Source organism: Cervus canadensis, chromosome 1 (assembly GCF_019320065.1).
Source record: "Cervus canadensis isolate Bull #8, Minnesota chromosome 1, ASM1932006v1, whole genome shotgun sequence".
Lineage (NCBI taxonomy): Eukaryota > Metazoa > Chordata > Mammalia > Artiodactyla > Cervidae > Cervus > Cervus canadensis.
This window is the reverse complement of record NC_057386.1, coordinates 38,253,877-38,273,110: the sequence shown is the minus strand read 5'-3', so window position 1 is coordinate 38,273,110 and position 19,234 is coordinate 38,253,877. Positions and strand designations below refer to the sequence as shown.

Sequence of the window (19,234 nt, the reverse complement as noted above, 5' to 3'; positions counted from 1 at the left end):
GGGACTGGTCCCAAGAAAAATTTGGTTGCATGGTCTTAAATGTGTCTTTCAGAGGCAAGGATTTTGAAACCATCCATTCCAATGTTTCTCAACTGCTGTGTTGTGATGCATCAATTCATCAGTTTCAAAGTGTGACTTCCCTCAAAACATTAACTTCACCAGGCCTGTGTTCAGTAGGGGCTTTTGGTAGTGGGACTTAACTTCAGCTTTTCGGAAGACCAGGCCCCACCCCCACCCCTATAATGTTGGGTTAATAGTGAATCAACAGTCCCTGGAGAGACAAGGGGCCTCAGACTCCTCTCCTTCCTTCTCCCCCTCCCCTTCCCAGAGGTTGAACCTCAGGAGGATGGTCTCACTGACCTCAAGTCTGAGCGTGATTCTTCCCCAGCTCCTCTGCTTCTGCTGAATATCTACATATGCTCTGGGAAAAGGAAGGCTGGGAACTCAATCCTACAGAAAGCCAGTTTCAACAGAACTTTCCCTCAAGGAGAGACCCTTTCATAGATTTTGGATCCCTCCCCCTCAGGACTCTCTTTTTATCACACACACACTATTCATCAGTTGTGCAGCAGCCGTCACCATCGTGAAGTTAAAGTGATTTATTGAGGTCTCAGCTACGGTGGTGGTTACAGCCTCAGGACACTTCGGCCCTCAAAAGGTCTTTAAACTGCCTCCTTCCCTACCAGAGCCACCCTGCTACCCTGTCCTCCCTAACCAGCTTCATTTTTCTTTAGTTCTTCCACTTTGGCAATGTAGATCCTCATGGCATCCATCTTGGACATCCCTTTATTTACATTCCATGCCTCCCACTTGGCCTTGGCTTTCAGGTCGGTGGCAGGTGGGGCTGGGATGTTGCAGTCGCCCTGGGTGGCCTGTTTGTAATAGCTGTACACCAACAATTTCTCCTGATCGCTCACCGGCGCCTTCAATTGCTTGATGGCAGCGCAGGCCATCTCAAACTCCACTTGGCACATTGAGGGTGCTGAGGCTGGGCCCTGCTGTCTTTTCTAGGTGGTGCCTGGCACTAGAAGCTGGAGGATGGAGAGTTAGAAACATTCGAGGCGGGTGATTAAGGCCGGGAAGGAGGGAAAGGGAGACAAGACAATGTGTGGGAAGGACAGAGGATATGCGTGTGTTTTCTCAGTGAGGCGTCAAGCGTGGGCTTTCTTAACAGTACAGATTACAAACGGGGGCCCCTTGGATTAGATCTTCCACACAGGCGTTCTGGCTCGCACCATGCATTTTCTGCGAAGGACAACCGTTAACATTTCAAAGGTGTTTGTGATGCCAGAAAATAATGGGGCAACTGCTGCTGTCAGAAGGAAGAGTGCTGAGGACCACGCGTGTTGGAGTGGGACAGGAGCCCCGCTGTGGGGGAGGAAGGCTCTCAAGGAGTGATGTGTCCATGCGAGTTAATGGGCAGCCTGGGGAGGGGTATTTAGTGAGGGTGAACTGTGGCAGGGGGGTTACAGGATGTTGGAGAATGCGAGGCCGAGGACAGAGCTAACGGGAAGGACCAACTGGAACCCAGGAAACGGGGGTTGCACTGACTTCTGGCTGCGCGCGGAGGGGACTGGGCTGGGGGTAGTGGGCGGTCCTTTGGGGGCGGGGCCCGGGGAGAGGGAGGGGCGGGGCCCGGGTACCTGCCTGTTCGTTGGTGGGAGGACTCCGGCCGATAGGGGGCGCTGTGGGCCTGGCGGTCCTGACGCCGCCGGCGGTTGGGTGGGACCGCGCGTGCGCGTGGGGCGGCGGAGGCCGGGTCTGTACCGCCCGGATCCCGAGCTGAGACTGCTAGCGGGGGCCGAGGCACGGCCTATTGTCCCGCCCCCCGGGGCCGCCCATTGTGTCGTGACGCTGACGTCGTCCTCTCAGCGCGGAGGGGGAGGGGCGGCCCGCGCCGCCGCCGGAGTCGCCGCCATGGACCTAGGTGGGTGCTCGGCTTCCCAGGCCCGGGCCCACGTGGGCCGCGGTCCCACAACCGGTGACCAGGCAGTGCTGAGCGGGCCTGGGCTCAGGGAGACCTCTGGGCCGCGGAGGGAGTTGGGAAGGCGAGGGTGTCCTGGAGACCGGGGGTCGGGATGTCGGGCTCTAGCCAACCACTCCTCCGCCCGCCTCTGGCCAGCTCCGGGCCCCTTTCCACGTGAAGGGCCCAGCGGATGAGAAGTTTACGTTCCCGAGAGTTGTCAGGTTCGGGCACGTGTTTTGGAAAAGGCCGGTCTCCGGGAGCGCCTGGGAGAATCCGCTTGGATCCCTAACAGTCTCATTCATTGAACGTCTGTTGAGTTCTTGAGCAAGTGTCTGACTCTCTTGAGGTGCTCGTGGATAGAAGGAGATGATACCATATCCGTTTCACCAGAGTTTGGGCAACTTTTCACTGAGGTCACGTGTGTACAGGGTCGAGCCTGGTGCCTTTGCGCGGGACTAGTGTTTTTCAGACCAGCAGTTGTGGGCGCCGGTTGCAGCAGCCGAGGTGGCACGTGCCTCTTGAATACTGAGAGGCCAGGTCTGGGAGAAGGGAGTGGGGAGCTGGTATAAATTTGCAGCTGCTTGCCCAGCGCCACCCCCCCTCCCGCCAGACGTGCTCTTAAGGGACTGAGACCTGGAGGCTGTCCTGGAAGGGCTGGGGTGAGGCTTCCAAAGGTGTGCCAGTGTTAGGAGGCTGTAGAGGAATATTCTGGACCCTGCCCCCAGCCAGCTTCTCCGTGGTAGAGGGTAGAGTTGGAAGAGTTTGGAGCCTGAAGCTGAGGTGATCTCTCTCCCAGCCCCACCGCTTTGGAGTTCCGACATCCTGCGCAAATTGCTTCTGAGTCTTAACGTTCTCAGTCTGAAACAGGAATGGTCCTCAAAAGGTTGATGTCACCATCAAAAGAGATCTTATACGCATACCAACCAGCACAGTGCCTGGTACAGAGTAAGCACTTAATCAACATAAGGAGTGGGCACTCACAAGCACCAGTTAACCATAAGTGATAAAACACTTGGGATTTGCCCAGCTATTAACTGCTTCTGGGACTTACTCCTTCAGGTAGCACAAATGTCCCTGGAAGGTGAGTCTCTGGTTCCAAACATCTCAACTGAGTGGATAGTGCATATAAAATTAAATGTACAGAGTCAGAAGGGAGCCTATTTGGGGGCCCTGGCAGAGCAGCCTGAGCCAGAAAGAAGGCCCAGAACCCCCAGGGAGACTCCTCAGCAACCCAGCTCTTCCTGGGAGTCTGCCTCCGCCACTGGGCAGCCAGGTGGCGTGCCCTCGCGAACAGTGGATTGCAGCAGAAAACAGTGTATTTACGCTCCTAATGGAAAGGGCAGGATAGAACCCTGGCCCATGAAGATGGAGAAGCTGTATCTTTGGGGGCACAAGGGACTGGCCCTGAGAGAGAGGGGAGAAGTCAGGAATATTGAAGAGTGAGCAGTGTTTGTACAGTGATTTAGTTTCTCAACCAAAGGAAATACACCTTCGAGAGCTCTGTCTCATGTTTCTGAGCTGGAGGAAGGGAAAGAATAGGGGCAAGATTCTAGTTCTGCCAACGGTGGAAAGGTTTGGGGGAACCAGAGTTCATCAAGCACCTCATCAGGGTTTTTTCTTTTTTTGGTTGCACCCAGTCTTAGTCGTGACATGTGGGATCTAGTTGCCTGACCAGGGATTGAACCCTGCCTGGCCCTCTGCATTGGAAGCCTGGAGTTATAACCACTCAATCATCAGGGAAGTCTCAGACTCTGTCCTGTCTTATTGTTGTTCAGTCACTCAGTCATGTCGGACTTATTGTAGCTATATCTTATTTAACCCTCAGCAGCCCTGAGAGATGGGTTTGGGAGCCAACAGTGGGCACAGACCCAATGCCAAGGGCTTGACTAGTATATACTGTTAATATTTGACCCTCACAGTTATAATGTGCAGTCTGTATTATCCCCACATATGCAGAAGGGAAGCTCAGAGAAGTAATCTGTCCAAGATGACACTGCTTTTGAATGGCTGAGCTAGGATTTAATACATGTCTGTCTAAACATCCCCTTCCTTGCTAAATCTATGTCGACTCATGGCTCACTGAAGGAAGGACTCTTCTGAATCAAGTGCAGTCTTTTTTATCTATTTTCCTCTTGGTTTCTACAAAAGAAACCAGGACCCTTAGCAGCTTATTCTCTGATGGAAAAAGTTGTAGGAATTGAATTGTTTCCTTAAAAGGCAGACCATTTGAGATCCATTTGCAAGACAAGATTTTTGGAGAAAAGTAAGGAGGCCGGACTTGTCTGAGTGCTGCTGTACCCACAGCCCTGGTCCATGCCCCCTCCTAGTCTATATTGTTACTTAGAAGCTCAATGTCGTGTCCTGCAGTACATACTTGGTGGCTGCTGTAGTTTGGTCCTGTCCTTGTGTTTTCTTTCTCTCTCTCTCTCTCTCTCAACACTTCCTCCCCAAAGCCTCTGCTGGTCCATCCTTTGCTGGAGGGCCTCACCTCCAGGCAGATTCCTTGAGTTACCTTTCAAGGCTTACTTTCCAGCCCCCTGTTCCCATTGCCAGAGGACATCTCTACTTTAATGTTCTTCCTTCAAACTCCAAATGACCAAAACTGACCAGTGTTCCCTCCCAGCCCAATTCTTGTGTCCCCTGTGTCCAGCGGTGCCTGTTGTCTTCCCAGTTGCAGGCTAGAGAGCTTTGTTGTTGTCAGTTAATCGCTAAGTCATGTCCGACTCTTGTGACCCCCACTGGACTATAAGCCTGCCAGGCTCCTCTGTCCATGGGATTTCCCAGGCAAGAATACTGGAGTGGGTTGCCATTTCCTTCTCCAGGGACTCTTCCTGACCAAGGGATTGAACCCAGGTCTCCTGCATTAGAGGGCAGATTCTTTATCACTGAGCCACCAGGGAAGCCCCTAGAGAGCTGGGAGTCCTTTTTGATTCCTCAGGTAAATCCTTTGACTCCAGGTCTGCAGCAGCTCCTGGAGCCACCCCTTTTTCCCTGCTCCCACCGATCTCATTCAGAACCCTTATCATCTGTACCCCTAATCATGACAGCGCCACCAGGGAAGCCCCTAGAGAGCTGGGAGTCCTTTTTGATTCCTCAGGTAAATCCTTTGACTCCAGGTCTGCAGCAGCTCCTGGAGCCACCCCTTTTTCCCTGCTCCCACCGATCTCATTCAGAACCCTTATCATCTGTACCCCTAATCATGACAGCCCACCAACCAACTGCTGTCTCTCTCTAACCTCTGCTTACTGTTCGGGAAAATTTTTCACCATGTTCTATCCTGTTGGACTTCTGTCTTCACAGGACCTTTGAATATCTGTGAGGAAATGACTATCCTGCACGGGGGCTTCTTGCTGGCCGAGCAGCTGTTCCGCCCCAAAGCGCTGGCTGAATTGACCAAGTCTGACTGGGAGCACGTTGGGCGGCCCATTGTGGAGGCTCTGAGGGAGATCTCCTCTGCCACAGCCTGCTCCCAGCCCTTTGCCTGGAAGAAGAAAGCGCTGATCATCATCTGGGCCAAGGTGCTAGAGCCCTACCCCATCACCCCTTCCGACATGGAAACCCGCTGGCAGGAAGATGTGTTCTTCTCTGTGGGCAACATGATCCCCACCATCAATCACACAGTCCTCTTTGAGCTGCTCAAGTCACTGGAAGCCTCTGGACTCTTTATCCAACTCCTGATGGCCCTGCCCACCACTGTCTGCCGTGCAGAACTAGAGCGCTTTTTGGAGCACATGACCATTGACACTTCTTCCAAGGACGTGGCCTTCTTCCTCGACGTCTGGTGGGAAATGATGAAGCACAAGGGCAATCAGCAGGACCCCCTGCTCTCCCAGTTCCGGACAATGGCCCACAAGTACCTGTCCTCCTCTGATGACTTCTCCCACCCCCCGAAGAGGTTCAAGTCCGATCCAGATGTGTGTCCAACCATGCCCCTGCTGGCCATGCTGCTCACGGGGCTGAAACAAATCCAAGACAGGATCCTGTGCCCCGGGATGAAGTGCTGCGCCTTAGCCAACTTGGCTGACATGCTGACCGTGTTTGCGCTGATGGAGGAGGATCCCCAGGAAGTGTCCGCGACTGTGTACCTGGACAAGCTGGCCACAGTGATCTCCGTGTGGAACTCGGACACCCAGAACCCATATCACCAACAGGCACTGGCAGAGAAGGTGAAGGAGGCGGAGCGGGACATCAGCCTGACCTCCCTGGCCAGGCTGCCTAGTGAGACCATCTTCGTGGGCTTCGAGTTCCTGCGCAGCCTGCTGCAGCAGTGGGGGGAGGAGCTGCAGGCCTTGCTCAATAGCAACCAGGGGACCAGCTACGACAGCTTCCGGCTCTGCGACAGCCTGACCTCCTTCAGCCAGAACCTGAGGCTCTACCTGGACACCACCAGCCTGGCCAAGGAGGAGAGGCAGGTGGTCTCTGAGCTGGCAGAGTGCGTGGGGGACTTCCTGAGGAAGACGAACAGGGTGGTGAGGAGCAAGGGCAGCGAGCAGGACATCACCGCCTCCATCGCCATGGCCATCATCGAGCAGAAGATGGACCGCCACATGGAGATGTGCTACATCTTCGCCTCCGAGAGGAAGTGGGCCTTCTCGGACGAGTGGCTGTCATGCCTGCTCAACAACCGGGCTCTCTTCCGAGAGCCGGGCCTGGTGTTAAAGCTGCTGGAGACAGTGATGGAAGTCGGCACGACAGACAGGGCCGTCTCCGAACCTCAGATCAAACAGGTGGTCAACTTGATCCTGGAGTGTTACGCACACCTCTCGCTGCCAGATAAAAACAAAGTCCTCTCTGGGGTCCTGCTCTCCTGGGGGCGCAAGGGCCTCTCCGAGAAATTGTTAGCTCACTTGGAGGGCTTTCAGGAGGACCTCAACACAACTTTCAACCAGCTCACACAGAGCGCCTCTGAACAGGGCTTGGCTAAGGCTGTTGCTTCTGTGGCCCGCCTGGTCATCCTGCACCCGGAGATCACGGTGAAGAAAGTGTGCAGCATGGCTGTGGTCAACTTTGGCACCCACAAGTTCCTGGCTCAGATTCTCACTGCCTTCCCCGCCCTCCGGTTCACGGAAGAGCAGGGGCCCGACCGCTCCACCACATTTGTGGTGTCCTGTCTCAAAGAAACGGTCTGGACCAAGCTCTCGACACCCCGGGAGGAGAAGCAGTTTCTGGAGCTCCTGAGCTGCCTGGTAAGTCCTACAAAGCCCCAAGGGATTCCAGTTGCTGCTCTGCTCGAGCCAGATGAGGTGCTAAAGGAGTTCGTCCTGCCTTTCTTAATGCTGGAAGTCAAAGAGGTGGACCTCAGTCTGAGGATCTTCGTCCAGACTCTGGAAGGGAGCACAAACCTGGAGGAATACTGGCTGCAGTCCTGCTCTCCGTTCCCGCTCATCTTCAGCCTGTGCCAGCTCCTTGATGGCTTCAGCAAATACTGGCAGCTCCCCAAGGAGAAGCGCTGTCTCCCCCTGGATGGGAAGGACCTGGCCATCCACATCCTGGAGCTCCTCTGTGAGGTGGTCTCAGCTAACGCCGACACCTTCTCCCCGGACACCTGGGTCAAGTCCCTGTCCTGGCTCCACCGGAAGCTGGAGCAACTGGACTGGACTGTGGGCCTGAGACTGAAGAGCTTCTTTGAGGGCCACTTCAAGTGTGAGGTACCAGCCACGCTCTTTGAGATCTGTAAGCTTTCTGAGGACGAGTGGACCTCCCAGGCCCACCCCGGGTATGGGCCCGGTACAGGCCTCCTGGCCTGGATGGAGTGCTCCTCCATCTCTAGCAGCATCTCTGAGCAGATGCTCGCCCTCCTGGTGGTGGATGTGGGCAACCCTGAGGAGGTCAGGTTGTTCAGCAAGGGCTTCCTGGTGGCCCTAGTGCAGGTCATGCCATGGTGCAGCCCCCAGGAATGGCAGTGCCTTCACCAGTTGACCCGGAGACTGTTGGAGAAGCAACTCCTGCATGTCCCCTACAGCCTGGAGTATATACAATTTGTTCCTCTGCTCAACCTGAAGCCCTTTGCCCAGGAGCTCCAACTCTCTGTACTCTTGCTTAGAGCTTTTCAGTTTCTCTGCAGCCAGAGCTGCCGTAACTGGCTCCCCGTGGAGGGCTGGAGCCACGTGGTCAAGCTCCTCTGCAACAGTCTGACCAATCTCCTGGACTCCGTTCGGTTGATACAGTCGGTTGGCCCTTGGGCCCAAGGACAAGAGCAGGACCTGACCCAGGAAACCCTGTTTTTCTACACCCAGGTGTTCTGTCATGTTCTGCACATCATGGCCATGGTCCCCCAGGAGGTCTGTGAACCTCTCTATGTCTTGGCCTTGGAGATCCTCACCTGCTACGAAACGCTGAGCAAGACCAACCCTTCCGTCAGCTCCTTGCTCCAGAAAGTAAATGAGCAGCGCTTCTTAAAGTCCATCGCCGAGAACATCAGCCCCGAGGAGCGACGCCAAACCCTCCTGCAGAAGATTAGCAACTTCTGACCTCCGTGGGTCAGAAAACAGCCGGGCCTCCACTTTGTGGGCTCCATGGGGACTGGAGCAGAGAAGCAGAAACTTTTCAGTCATGTGGAATTGTACACAAGCCTCAAAATAAGACAGTAACAGTGTAAAGAAAATAGTTTCTTAGGTATTTGTAACATACAGGTTGTAATAAAATTCTCTTGAGTTTGACCTTGCCTCTTTTGAGTGTTTCTCAACAGTCTTGGCTCCTCAATACACTCTGAAACTGGGCTCACCTTGACCTGAGCTCTTAGCTAGGGCGAACTTGTTCATCATTGCACTTCTCCCTAGAAAGAAGTCTAAAGGTGAAACACTCAGGTAGACAGATTACAAGGCACATGCGTTCTTTTGCACTGAAACTCTTAAGAGACATTTTGTGGTGTCTTGGAAAGGGCAGGAACTAGGAAAAGGACTCTTGTTCTGCTACCAGTTGGCCAAGTGATTTGTGTGCCCACAAGGCCTGCAGCCACTGTAAGAGGAGGAGGTTGGGCCAAGAACATTAAGTGTTCGGGGGGTAGGTCAGTAACCTCCGGAAAATGAGTGTCTTCAGTCAAGAACTTCTGCCCCCCAGTGTTACCTCCATCCATTCACTGGATCCCAAAGGGGCTGTACTGAAACTGGTAAACACAGCAGAGACATGTTCAAAGGATGGGTGCAATTATCTTGTGCCTAGGATGGGTTGTCATGGTTTTGAAAAACATGTGGGAGTAGAAGATGGTGTGTGTGGAAGCATGAAAAGGCAAATTTAAGGTTGTCGGACGACTGGTGAGGTGTTTAACTGGGAGGCAAGGAAGGACAGATCCATACTCCCCATCATACTGAGGCAGTATTCGGGTTCCCTCCTGCACCTTTAGGTTCGGGTTCAGGTTAGTGGGCTGGCTCTGTCTGTGGCCTACAATCGGGTTTCCACCCTCCTGACTCCTAGTTGGGATTCACCTAGGAAGAGAAGAAAGGGCCTAAAGTTACGTGACCACTGGGCGTGAAGTCTAGAACTCTTGGCACCGTGAATTACAGAAACACTTTAGAGAGGTATGAGCGAGGCCCTCCTAGAGGCTAAAAGTGTTCACATATCCCCTTTCTCCGCAACAGCCCACCTCTGCCAGTTACATTGATAAGAACACAGACCAGAAACAAAGACACATAGTCACTTACTGGGAGTCGGCATTAATGTATTTCACAAATGAGAATTAAGTTGGAAAATATTAGTGCAATTTAATCACCACAGGGGTGATTAATAAAGATATACTGATAGTAAACAAAACGGTAAAAAAAATTACAGCATTTTTTTAAACGGCACCCATTAAAGACTGAAATAGTCAAAATTTGAGACACTGTCACACATTCAGTACTTCTAAAAGTTGAGACAACAATGAATTAAAGGCACTTTTTAAAAAAAAATCTAGTTTTTCGATACCACTTGCGGAGAAATTCCATGGTAGCAGTTTCTAAAATCCTTCCTTATTGTTATGGAATAATTAGTGTTGGCACCAGAGGATGCTATTTGCAAATGGTAGGTAGGAGTCAGTCCACAGAACATATTTGGGCCAGGGCTGTCTTGCACTCTTGCTCTCCAGCCTTCTGTGGCTAAATGGTGGTAACTCAGAGGAACAAGCTTTGGACCACAAGCTCTGGCTTATCAGGAAGCCGTCTAGACGAGACATCTCACGGTTTGGAATACTGAAGTCCATCCTACCCCATAGGAAAAGGAGTGTCAAAGAGTGGGGTTACCCAGTGAATAGCTCAGCAGTCATCATTTTGTGTTACCCCTGTAGTTTTAACAAGAGCATCCTGTATGTGTGGATATGGGAGAAGCTGGGCTTAAGGGTGCTTAAAAAGGGAACAGTATCTTACCTGTTGACAACAAGCTCCTAAGTTTGACATTGGTCTTTCCAAATCAGCCTGCAGAGGTGCTCACCCACGGGCCTTCCTGCCTACTCAGGTGCTTCAGGCTCCCATCCCTGCCTCCTACTGCACCCTGCCAGAGAGACTTCTGATTGGAAGTCAGTAGACAGGATTTTGGCACATGGATGAGAATGAGGCAAAGGACCAACGGGTTATTTAGTAAACAATAAAAAACTACCTACCCACAGTGATTTTCCCAGGCCAGCATTATGTACATTATGACACAAAAAATTATGTAAAGAACCAAGTTATCACTTGCTTCTGCTGGCCCAGTGTCTAGGTACTGCCCTGAGTGGTTGGAAAGGTGGGGAGCCACCAATATGAGGACCAGGCAGATGCCCAGCTGCTTAGCACCTTGGTACCCCTTTCTCCACACTCCCTGTTTCTACCTCCCAGAGCCCTGGAGGTAAGACCCAAAGAAGGATCCTTGGGCACTGCACTAAAACCACCTCGCTGCCAGTGGAGCTCTGACAGGATCCAACAGTTATTACTAAGGGAAAAAGTGCTTTTGCAAAAGGGGCAGGTTAGAAGAGGGAGGTGATACTGAATATCGTTTAGAAAAACTCAAATCCATCTGCTGAACAATACCCAAAAGGCTGAGGCCACCCAAGACACAATTTGCAATTTGGTCCAGGGAATACTGAGCGGAGGCGGCCTCGCTGCCTGACTCATGGGAGCCATCAAGTGTCCTTTTTGGCTGGAGGAACATCAAAGAGCCGGGCTGCCTTTTTGCATAGCAGAGAGAACCAGTAGATCTGGGGAGCGATGAGGAAGGCATTGGCCACATTGCAGTGGAAAGGAATGTGGAAGGGCACTCGGAGCAGGCTCAGTCCCTGCTGCCGGCCGTACGACCAGTACATAAAGGGGAAAAGGAGGATCCGACACAAGAAGAAAGTGGTCAGTGTGAGGATTCCGTTCACCTTGTACAGCAGGGTATGCTGCTGCTTTAGCTGCAAAAGAAGAGGGAAGGAGAAAGCAAGGTCACCTGCGGGTTGTGACTAGCCCGAGTCCCACAATGTACAGGTCAAGCGTCTCCTTTTCTGACACTTGTAGAAAAGATCATTAAGTTCTGCTGTATTGATACATGCATACAGTCTCAGATTTTTTCCAGCAGAGATGTGAAAGCCACCCAGCTGACAGGAGCCCAGAAACAGCAGATTAGAAAATCTGTGGACTTCCCTGGTGGGCCAGTGGTTAAGAATCCACCGGCCAATGCAAGGGACATGGACTCAATCCCTGGTCTGGGAAGATTCCACATGCCTCGGGGCAACAAAGCCCATGTGCCACAACTACTGAATCCTCACACCGCAACAAGAGAAGCGACAATGAGGAGCCCACACACAAGGATGAGTAGCCCCCAACCACTGCAACTAGAGGAAAAAAACTCGAGAGCACCAGTGAAGACCCAGTGCAACCAAAAATAATTTTAAAAACATTTATGACCAGGAAAAATTATATATAAAGTGGAAGTCACTCAGTCATGTCCGACTGTGTGAGTCCACGGAGCCCGCCAGGCTCCTCTGTCCGTGGAATTCTCCAGGCAAGAATACTGGAGTGAATAGCCATTTTCTTCTCCAGAGGATCTTCCCCACCCAGGGAGTAAACCTGGGTCCCCTGGATTGCAGGAAGAGTCTTTACTGTCTGAGCCACCATAAAGAACTGGATCAAATGTGAAATCAAATGTACAATTTCACCCCCCTGACTTGGAAGACCAACTGAACTTTAAGTCTGTTCAGGGGTCTCCTACCCCACTATTTGTAGCACTAAAGGGATTTCTCCAACCACCCCCACCCCCAGTCTCCTAGGAAAAGCAGAGTTCCCTTGGCACTATTTCTGCCACTCCACCCATACATGCCTGAATCAGAATTCTGCCCAGCGATACAAATGGAGTGCTCAGTTCTGCTGTGAAGATGCAGCCGACAAAGAAGTCCCCAAGCTCTCCCCTGAGCTTCTGCAGAGGAAAAGAGGAAAGAGGAAATAAGTAATGGAGGTTGAGGAACCACCGGAAGGAAGGTTCTTAACTGGGGCTATTGAAAAGGGTAACCCTGAGCAACCATGTGGGGGTGGGGGTGGGGGTGGGGGGTGAGGGAAAGTGCTCAATGGGCCAGTGCAGACCAGCTCACAGTGGGGGGGCTTCCATAGTTCCCGGAATCCCCAGGGTCCAGAGGCAACTGCATCACACATGGGGCTTGCTCTGAATTTCAGTGTCAGCCAAAAGAAACTCTGCAGCCCACTTTCAGGTTGTCCACTTAGTCCTGCCAAGGACACTGAAGCCAGATCAGTTCCATAACATGCGTGCCAGGCCCCATGCTTGATGTTAGAGTCCCAACAGTCAAGAGAGGCTTGTCAAAATCACGCCCTCTTGCTTCTCCTCTTATCCTTTCAGGAAAGCAGCACAGCGTGCAACAACAGCACAGTATACCACCGAGGGGAGGTATGGAAACGCTCAGAGCCCCACTTTCTTCATCTACCATAGAAGGCTAACAGGTTCTCTAATGATCACATCTGATTGCTTGCGTGTGTGTTAAGTCACTTCAGTTGTGTCTGACTCCTTGCAACCCCATGGACTGTAGCCCGCCAGGCTCCTCTGCCCATGGGATTCTCCAGGCAAGAATACTGGAGTGGATTGCCATTTCCTCCTCCAGGGGATCTTCCCAACCCAGGGATCAAACGCTCATCTCCTGTGGCTCCTGCATTGCAGGCAGATACTTTATCGCTGAGCAACCAGGGAACTCATGTCTAATTATTTCTAATAATTTCTAATGACTATTAGAAAGCTGTGAGTTTTTAAACCAAACACCTGTCACCCGGTAGGTCCTCGGGAATGACTCGTTATCCCCTCTGCATTCCCGTTTCTCTTCCTTGTTGGCTGAGTTTTTTTATGGGGGGTGGAAAGCAGATCTGGGAAGAAATTAAGAGGCTGTTTGTTTTGAGAGTCTGTGCTTTTGTGACATCAAAATAATGTATACAGCCCTCTCTGGGCACTATTAGGGCAAATAACCAGTTGATGGAGCTACTCTCATTTCTTTAAACAGTCTTTATGTTGTATATTGGTTTCTATCTTTTTTAAAAAAAATGTTTATTTATTTTACCATGCCACGTCTTAGCTGTGGCATGTGGGATCTAGTTCCCTGACCAGGGATCGAACCCAGGCTCCCTCCACTGGAAGTTTGGAGTTTTAGCCACTGGATCACCAGGGAAGTCCCTGGTTTTTAATCTTCAATGAACTAAAGGCAGAACCTTTGACAAATGCTGGAGAAGCCTTGAGGGCTAGGGAATCACCAGTAAGGAGGACCAGAAGTTTCAGATGTAATTCCTCCCTACACTGTGGCAGCAGCTGGCAGGAGGGCGGTGGGTAAGGCAGCGGAGAGGAAAAGGGGGAATCTGATGGTCAGGGTGCCCAGTTCAACAAGAGAAACGAGTGATCTGGTGGCTGTCGGGAGGCCATTACCTGGGCGATGGGCACAAGAACAAGCAGAATGAACACATGGTGTGTGATCATGAGGCGGTTTTTGCTTAGGAAGTTTCGAAAAATGGTGAGGGAATGTCTGCTGCTCTGGTCCCCGGCTCGATACCATTCACAGAGGTACATGGCGTAGGTGTCATAGATCATGTAGGGAATCAAAAACCAGACATACTCTCGGGCAAGCCAGTGCCTGAAAGAAAGCATATACACAGTCCAGGAAGTAATTATGGGTATCAATTATGAAGGTTCACAGCCAGCCTCCACTTAAACACATTTGCTTTGGCTTTGTACTTCATCAGCTGTCTTGACCCCAGATACTTTACAGTGAAGATGCTCGAACTGACAGGGCGAGTGAATAACTTTCTTTAAATTTACGGGGCAAACTTGTAAGTGCCAAAGCCTTAGAAAGCAAGGATTCCCTCAGCACCCTGTGTTTTGGTGACTTGCCATCACTATTTGCCTACTCATTTGTAATGGCTTTTCTGGTACTTCGCGATACAGGCTGACTTTGAGGTAGATACCTCTACCAATGATTCAATTGCCCCACCAAGAAACTGGTTTGGAAGGTAGCCCACATCCCAAATCCAATATTTCCAGTTTAACTCCACTTGTTACTCAGCAGTTGAGTCTCTCTTACATCTGTCTGCAGCCCCACTCTAGGGAGTTTCTGGAAGCAGCCCTGGCCATTTTCTTTACAACTGCACAGCTGAACTCTGCCATTCATTAAGAAAAATGTGTCTGGAAACGAGCCCAGATCTCAAGGACTACCTTACATCGGACAGATACCCAAAGAGAACCCGGACAAAAGACAGGGTTCCCATTTACTTGTCCAAAGGAGTTGAATCAATATTTGCTGAGTCAAAATGATAGTATTATCACTGTCCCAGAGCAGATTTGAAGGGAAGTCTCTACATAATTTCAGAAATTTTGGTCCCAGAAAAGCCATTCTACAGAAAATATACGTGAAAAAAAAACATTAAAATGATGTACTATCTGGAGAAGGATTAGACTCACCAAATCAGCTAAGTTTAATGGAGTACCCACGTGTTAGGTAGATGAAACATTTCACTATTATGTGGCTCAAACTACCCAAACATCAGAATTGCCTGCAGTGCTTGTTTAGGACTCGATACCCCAGAGACTACACATGGTGTGCCAAGGGCCTCACGTCTGTATCTTTACCTTTGTCCCGGGTGACTTAACCAAAGGAGCACATCCACTGAACAGGCAACACTGGGAATATATAGAGTGCCATTCACATTCTGGTTCCTGAATCATTCCACACTTAACCACAGCAAAACTAAGTAATGAGTAAGCTGTGAAACAGGCAAACAAGTAATGGCAGATTTAATATTCATGCAGGTCAATTAACAGCCAAGTTCCATTGAGGTAAAAAAAGATGCAATATTTATTCTGCTGCCCATCTGTGGTCTCCACTGCTTTCTTGAAGCAATCTCAATTAAAACAACTATGAAGAGCTACTAAAAGCTCAGCTGAAATATAACTGACCTCTCCCCTTGAGTGGAGCCCAGGGTTTTAAAATTTTGCACACAGTACCGATTCAGTAAGATGAGAAAGTGTGGCTATCAGAAGAATTCCCCAAAGATTTACTAGCAAGCAATCTGGATTATAATTTCAGCTACCACTAGCCTGGACCTTAACTACTTCTTTTATTAAATGAAGATAATAATCCTTGTCTTACTTCCCTGATAAAGTCATTGTGAAGATTAGAAAGTCTAAAGTAGGAGAGTTCTTTTATTTATTTATTGGCCATACCGCCATAGCATATGGGATCTTAAGTTCCCCAACCAGGGATTGAACCTGGGCCCTTGGCAGTGAACATGTGCAGTCCTAACCACTGGACCTCCAGGAAATTCCTGATGAGAGTTCTTTTATTGTTTAAGTTATATTTATTGATTTTTGGCTGTGGCGGGTCATTGCTGCACAGGCTTTTCTCCGGTTGCGATGAGCGGGGGCTACTCTTCGCAATGGTTCTCCTGTTTCGGAGCACCGGCTCTAGGGCAAGAGGACTTCAGTGGTTGCAGCTCCCAGGCCCCAGAGCACGGGCTCCACAGTGTGGTGCATGGGTTCAGCTGCTCCGCAGCATGTGGGATCTTCCCAGATCAGGGATTGAACCTGTGTCTCCTGCACTGGCAGGCAGATTCTTTACCACTGAGCCACTGGTGAGCCCTGAGAGTCCTTTTAAATGTAAAAAGTACTGTCCAAATATAAGTGCTTAGGGAATTCCCTGGTGGTACTGTGTTTAGGACTCTACACTGTCTCTGCTGGCAGATCACTGGTCTAAGGTCTAGCAAGCCTCACAGTATGGCCAAAACAAACAAACAAACAAAAGTAAGTGCTTAAATAGAGAAATTGCCTAGAGCTGTGGCTCTCAGCCCTTTTAAGGATCTGGATCTCTTTAAGATGATGATGAAAGCCCTGGCCCCACACATTCTGCATATAATTTGGGAAGATTCATAGACATCTCCTCCTACCTACAGACATTCTATATGAAGGCCTAAAGTTCAAGGGCATATGATAGAAAAATATTTGGATGAACAGACTATGAACCTCGAAGGCTTTTTCCCTGCCGCCAGATGATCTAGGTGCCTTTAGAGCATCCTTGTACATCCATGTAAGGTGAGGGTGGTGTCTGTCTCCATTCTGAAAGCAGAGAATGAATCTAAGGGATAAAGTTACACAAAAGAAGGACCCTGAAAGCCAAACTCAGATGCCCAAGCCCCTGAGACACAGGGCTAAAGAACTGAAAGTTAATCGTGTGCAGACCTCTTTTCTGAAATGTGTAGCAGCTCCCTGCAGCTTGCCCAGGAGTACTGTGGGGCTGCATCTGCCTTTATCTCTGCAAAGGAGGCAGGTGTCAAGTTTGACCTGACAGACTGGAGTGAGGGAGCTTGCTGCAACATCAGAAAATGCTCAGTTAAAATACATATTGAATCCAGCCAAGCAAAAGCTGTTAGCCTTAGATGTATGCAGTCAAAGTCACTTGACCTGTCTTCTCTCAGCATCTACAGTGCGTTGCCAATAGCTGGTCTTGTCTAAAAAGAGGCAAAAAAAGAAAAGCACAAACATCAAGATGGCAGGACAAATCTCAAGTAAGATCCAGGCACAGAATTTGCAGGCCACAGTGAATCAGACACCCCACTCAGGCTCCCCTGCCATTCCAGTCCCAACAGGCAAAAAGCAAGACTTTAAGCAAGTCACCATGAGAAAGGGATCAGGACAGGCTACTAACTTTCCCCGCACATTTGACAGTCGCTCTTCAACTTATCTGTGAGGAAGAAAGAGTGATTCTGAGAAGACAAATGAAAAGGATGGCTTTAAAAGTGGGAGGTGAGATGGTGGGAACCACCATTGCACAGGTCTAAATACTATACAAAGTAGAGTCCAGGTCTTTATGATATGTTTTACCGGATGCACATTTGCTGCCCCAGCCCTGGACTGAGCTCTAACACACACAGGAGTCAGTTTTCCAAAAGCTCCAGGAAACTCTTCATCACCTTCATCTTTCAGATGAAAGAAGAAAGCAGCATTTGTAAGGAAAGGGATGAGGGGTTTGTTCCTTTCTTTAGGAGGGCTCTACTAACCACACTGGACATACCTTGGCCCTGGAGTCCAGAGCAGGACCCCAGGAGGTCATTTAAAAGCATCAAAAGCCTTACTTTCACTTTTGAGTAATTTTCACAGATATCAATCTCATAAAGAACTTGGGTCGATAGACCACACTGTCCTCTAACACGCCTTAAATCAGACTCAAGTCTCTAAATGTCATTCTCTAGCATTTCTAAGCTGCCGATGCTGAAGGAGGTGAGGAGAGGAGGGAACTAATTATGGTGCCCAAGTTTCACCCATTAACCAGCTGTCTGATGGCTTACGCTGATAAAGAACTAGTGACTGTGAGCCACTCAACTGTGGAAACCTAGAAAGAGTTCGGCGCTGTGATTTGTGTAGCTTTCAACCGGCATCCGCATCGGATGTTACCTGTCGGTGATCACGTCGCTGCAGGAGCGGATGACGATGATCCCAGACCCGGTGGCCAACACAGCCTGCACGGAAGAAACCAGCCTAACGAGCGGCAGAAAAGAGAAACGGGGTGGGGTGGTGAAGAGCGCCCTCAATCCAGCCCCACGGACAGCATGAAGCCAGAACCCTGCAACCTGACTTTCCCCAGGCTGCCAGGGCACCGAGGGCCGCCACCCCGCTGCTGACCCCCCAAGCCACTGGTAGATGTCGGAGGTCGGGAGACGCTCCTCCCGGTCCTCATCAGCGCGGGCAGCCGACCCCCGCTTCTCGCCACCCCCACCCCTCCCCTGCAACCGCCTCCAGCCACCTCCGTCTTCCTCCTTCCCCCTGGGGCAGGACGCACAGGGTCCTCGGAGCGCTCCGGCCGGCGCCGCGGAGGGGCGAGGACCCCGGAGGCAGCCCCCTCGCTTCCTGTCGCCCCCCTTTTCCGCCCCGGGCTCGGCACGGGGCGGGCGCGGCCGGGGCGGGTAGCCGGGCGGCGGCGCGGGCTCGCCCCGTACCTGGTGCTGATCATCACGCAGTCGTGGTGGGTCCAGGCGGGCCGCGCGCGCCGCAGCCCCCAGGTGCAGACCCCGAAGAGCCCCGGGAAGAAGAGCGAGCCCCAGGCCAGCGGCAGCAGCATGGGTGCTCGGGCTCGGCCGCCTCGCTCGGCGCCCTCGGCGTGGCTCGGTCGGCTCCGCGCGCGCGGCTCGGGGACTGGCGCGGCCCGCCCGCCCCTATTTCTACCCTCCGCCCTCCGCCCCCGTCCCGGCCCGCCGCGACTCTAGCCGCCGCCGGGCGATGGCCCGGAGCTCGCGGCGCCACTCCCCGCGTGACCAGGCCGCGGACCGCGATAGGCGCGGGCGGCTGGGCGGGGCGGGGTCTCGCCGCCACCGCCCCTGGGCCGGAGGCTGCCCCGGGTTCCCCGGCCGGTCGGCCGGCGAGTGAGCGGCGGCGGGAGCTACTGCCCGCCGGGCCCTGAGCGCGCGGATGCTGCGCCCCCGACCGGCTGCCGCCCGGCCGAGGCTGTGGGGGCAGCGCCGAGGCTCTCGAGGCTTCTGTTCCGTCACCGCGGACGCCTGCCCCTCCCGCGGGGACCCGCGCGGCCAACGATCCGCCCCGCACCTGCCCTCCCCAGCCCCGGGTCAAGCGGCGGGTGGGGGAGCCCCCGAGAGAGCCAGGTAGGAAAAGGCACCGGGCCGGGACCCCCAGAGCCGCAGGGTGGGGTGAGCCGCGAGGCAGGGGCGTCGCCCGGCGCGAGCCCGCGGTGGGCGTCTCTCAGGCGAAGGGAGGAGACGGCGGGTGGGCTGGTGGCCGTCCGCCTGCGCGGCTTGTCTATGAAGCACTCTAGCTTCCAAGTGGGATTCTTAAGGAAATGGTCTCTCTGCCGGC

General features: G+C 52.1%; 3 protein-coding genes across 4 annotated transcripts; 1 reads left to right on the top strand and 2 right to left on the bottom strand.

The window, feature by feature from the left end:
* Window positions 1–587: 587 nt before the first annotated feature.
* On the bottom strand, window positions 588–1,394 carry LOC122447909 (diazepam-binding inhibitor-like 5). The gene has a single exon (XM_043478653.1). The coding sequence runs from the start codon at window positions 972–974 to the stop codon at window positions 711–713; it is 264 nt and encodes an 87-aa protein (XP_043334588.1). The 5' UTR covers window positions 975–1,394; the 3' UTR covers window positions 588–710.
* A 288-nt stretch (window positions 1,395–1,682) lies between these two features.
* GEMIN4 (gem nuclear organelle associated protein 4) lies at window positions 1,683–8,625 on the top strand. The gene is made up of 2 exons (XM_043478640.1): window positions 1,683–1,927; window positions 5,267–8,625. The coding sequence occupies exons 1-2, from the start codon at window positions 1,918–1,920 to the stop codon at window positions 8,434–8,436; spliced, it is 3,180 nt and encodes a 1,059-aa protein (XP_043334575.1). The 5' UTR covers window positions 1,683–1,917; the 3' UTR covers window positions 8,437–8,625.
* Window positions 8,626–9,602: 977 nt separating this feature from the next.
* Window positions 9,603–18,636, bottom strand: TLCD3A (TLC domain containing 3A). 2 transcript variants are annotated; one of them, XM_043478624.1, is made up of 5 exons: window positions 18,364–18,636; window positions 17,822–17,905; window positions 13,808–14,012; window positions 12,212–12,307; window positions 9,603–11,306 (listed from the first exon to the last, which is right to left on the bottom strand). In XM_043478624.1, the coding sequence occupies exons 1-5, from the start codon at window positions 18,483–18,485 to the stop codon at window positions 11,037–11,039; spliced, it is 777 nt and encodes a 258-aa protein (XP_043334559.1). In that variant the 5' UTR covers window positions 18,486–18,636; the 3' UTR covers window positions 9,603–11,036. The 2 variants fall into 2 exon arrangements, with proteins under 2 accessions (XP_043334559.1, XP_043334563.1); XM_043478628.1 differs by lacking the exons at window positions 9,603–11,306; window positions 13,808–14,012 and having other exon boundaries at window positions 12,250–12,307.
* Between the last annotated feature and the right edge of the window lie 598 nt (window positions 18,637–19,234).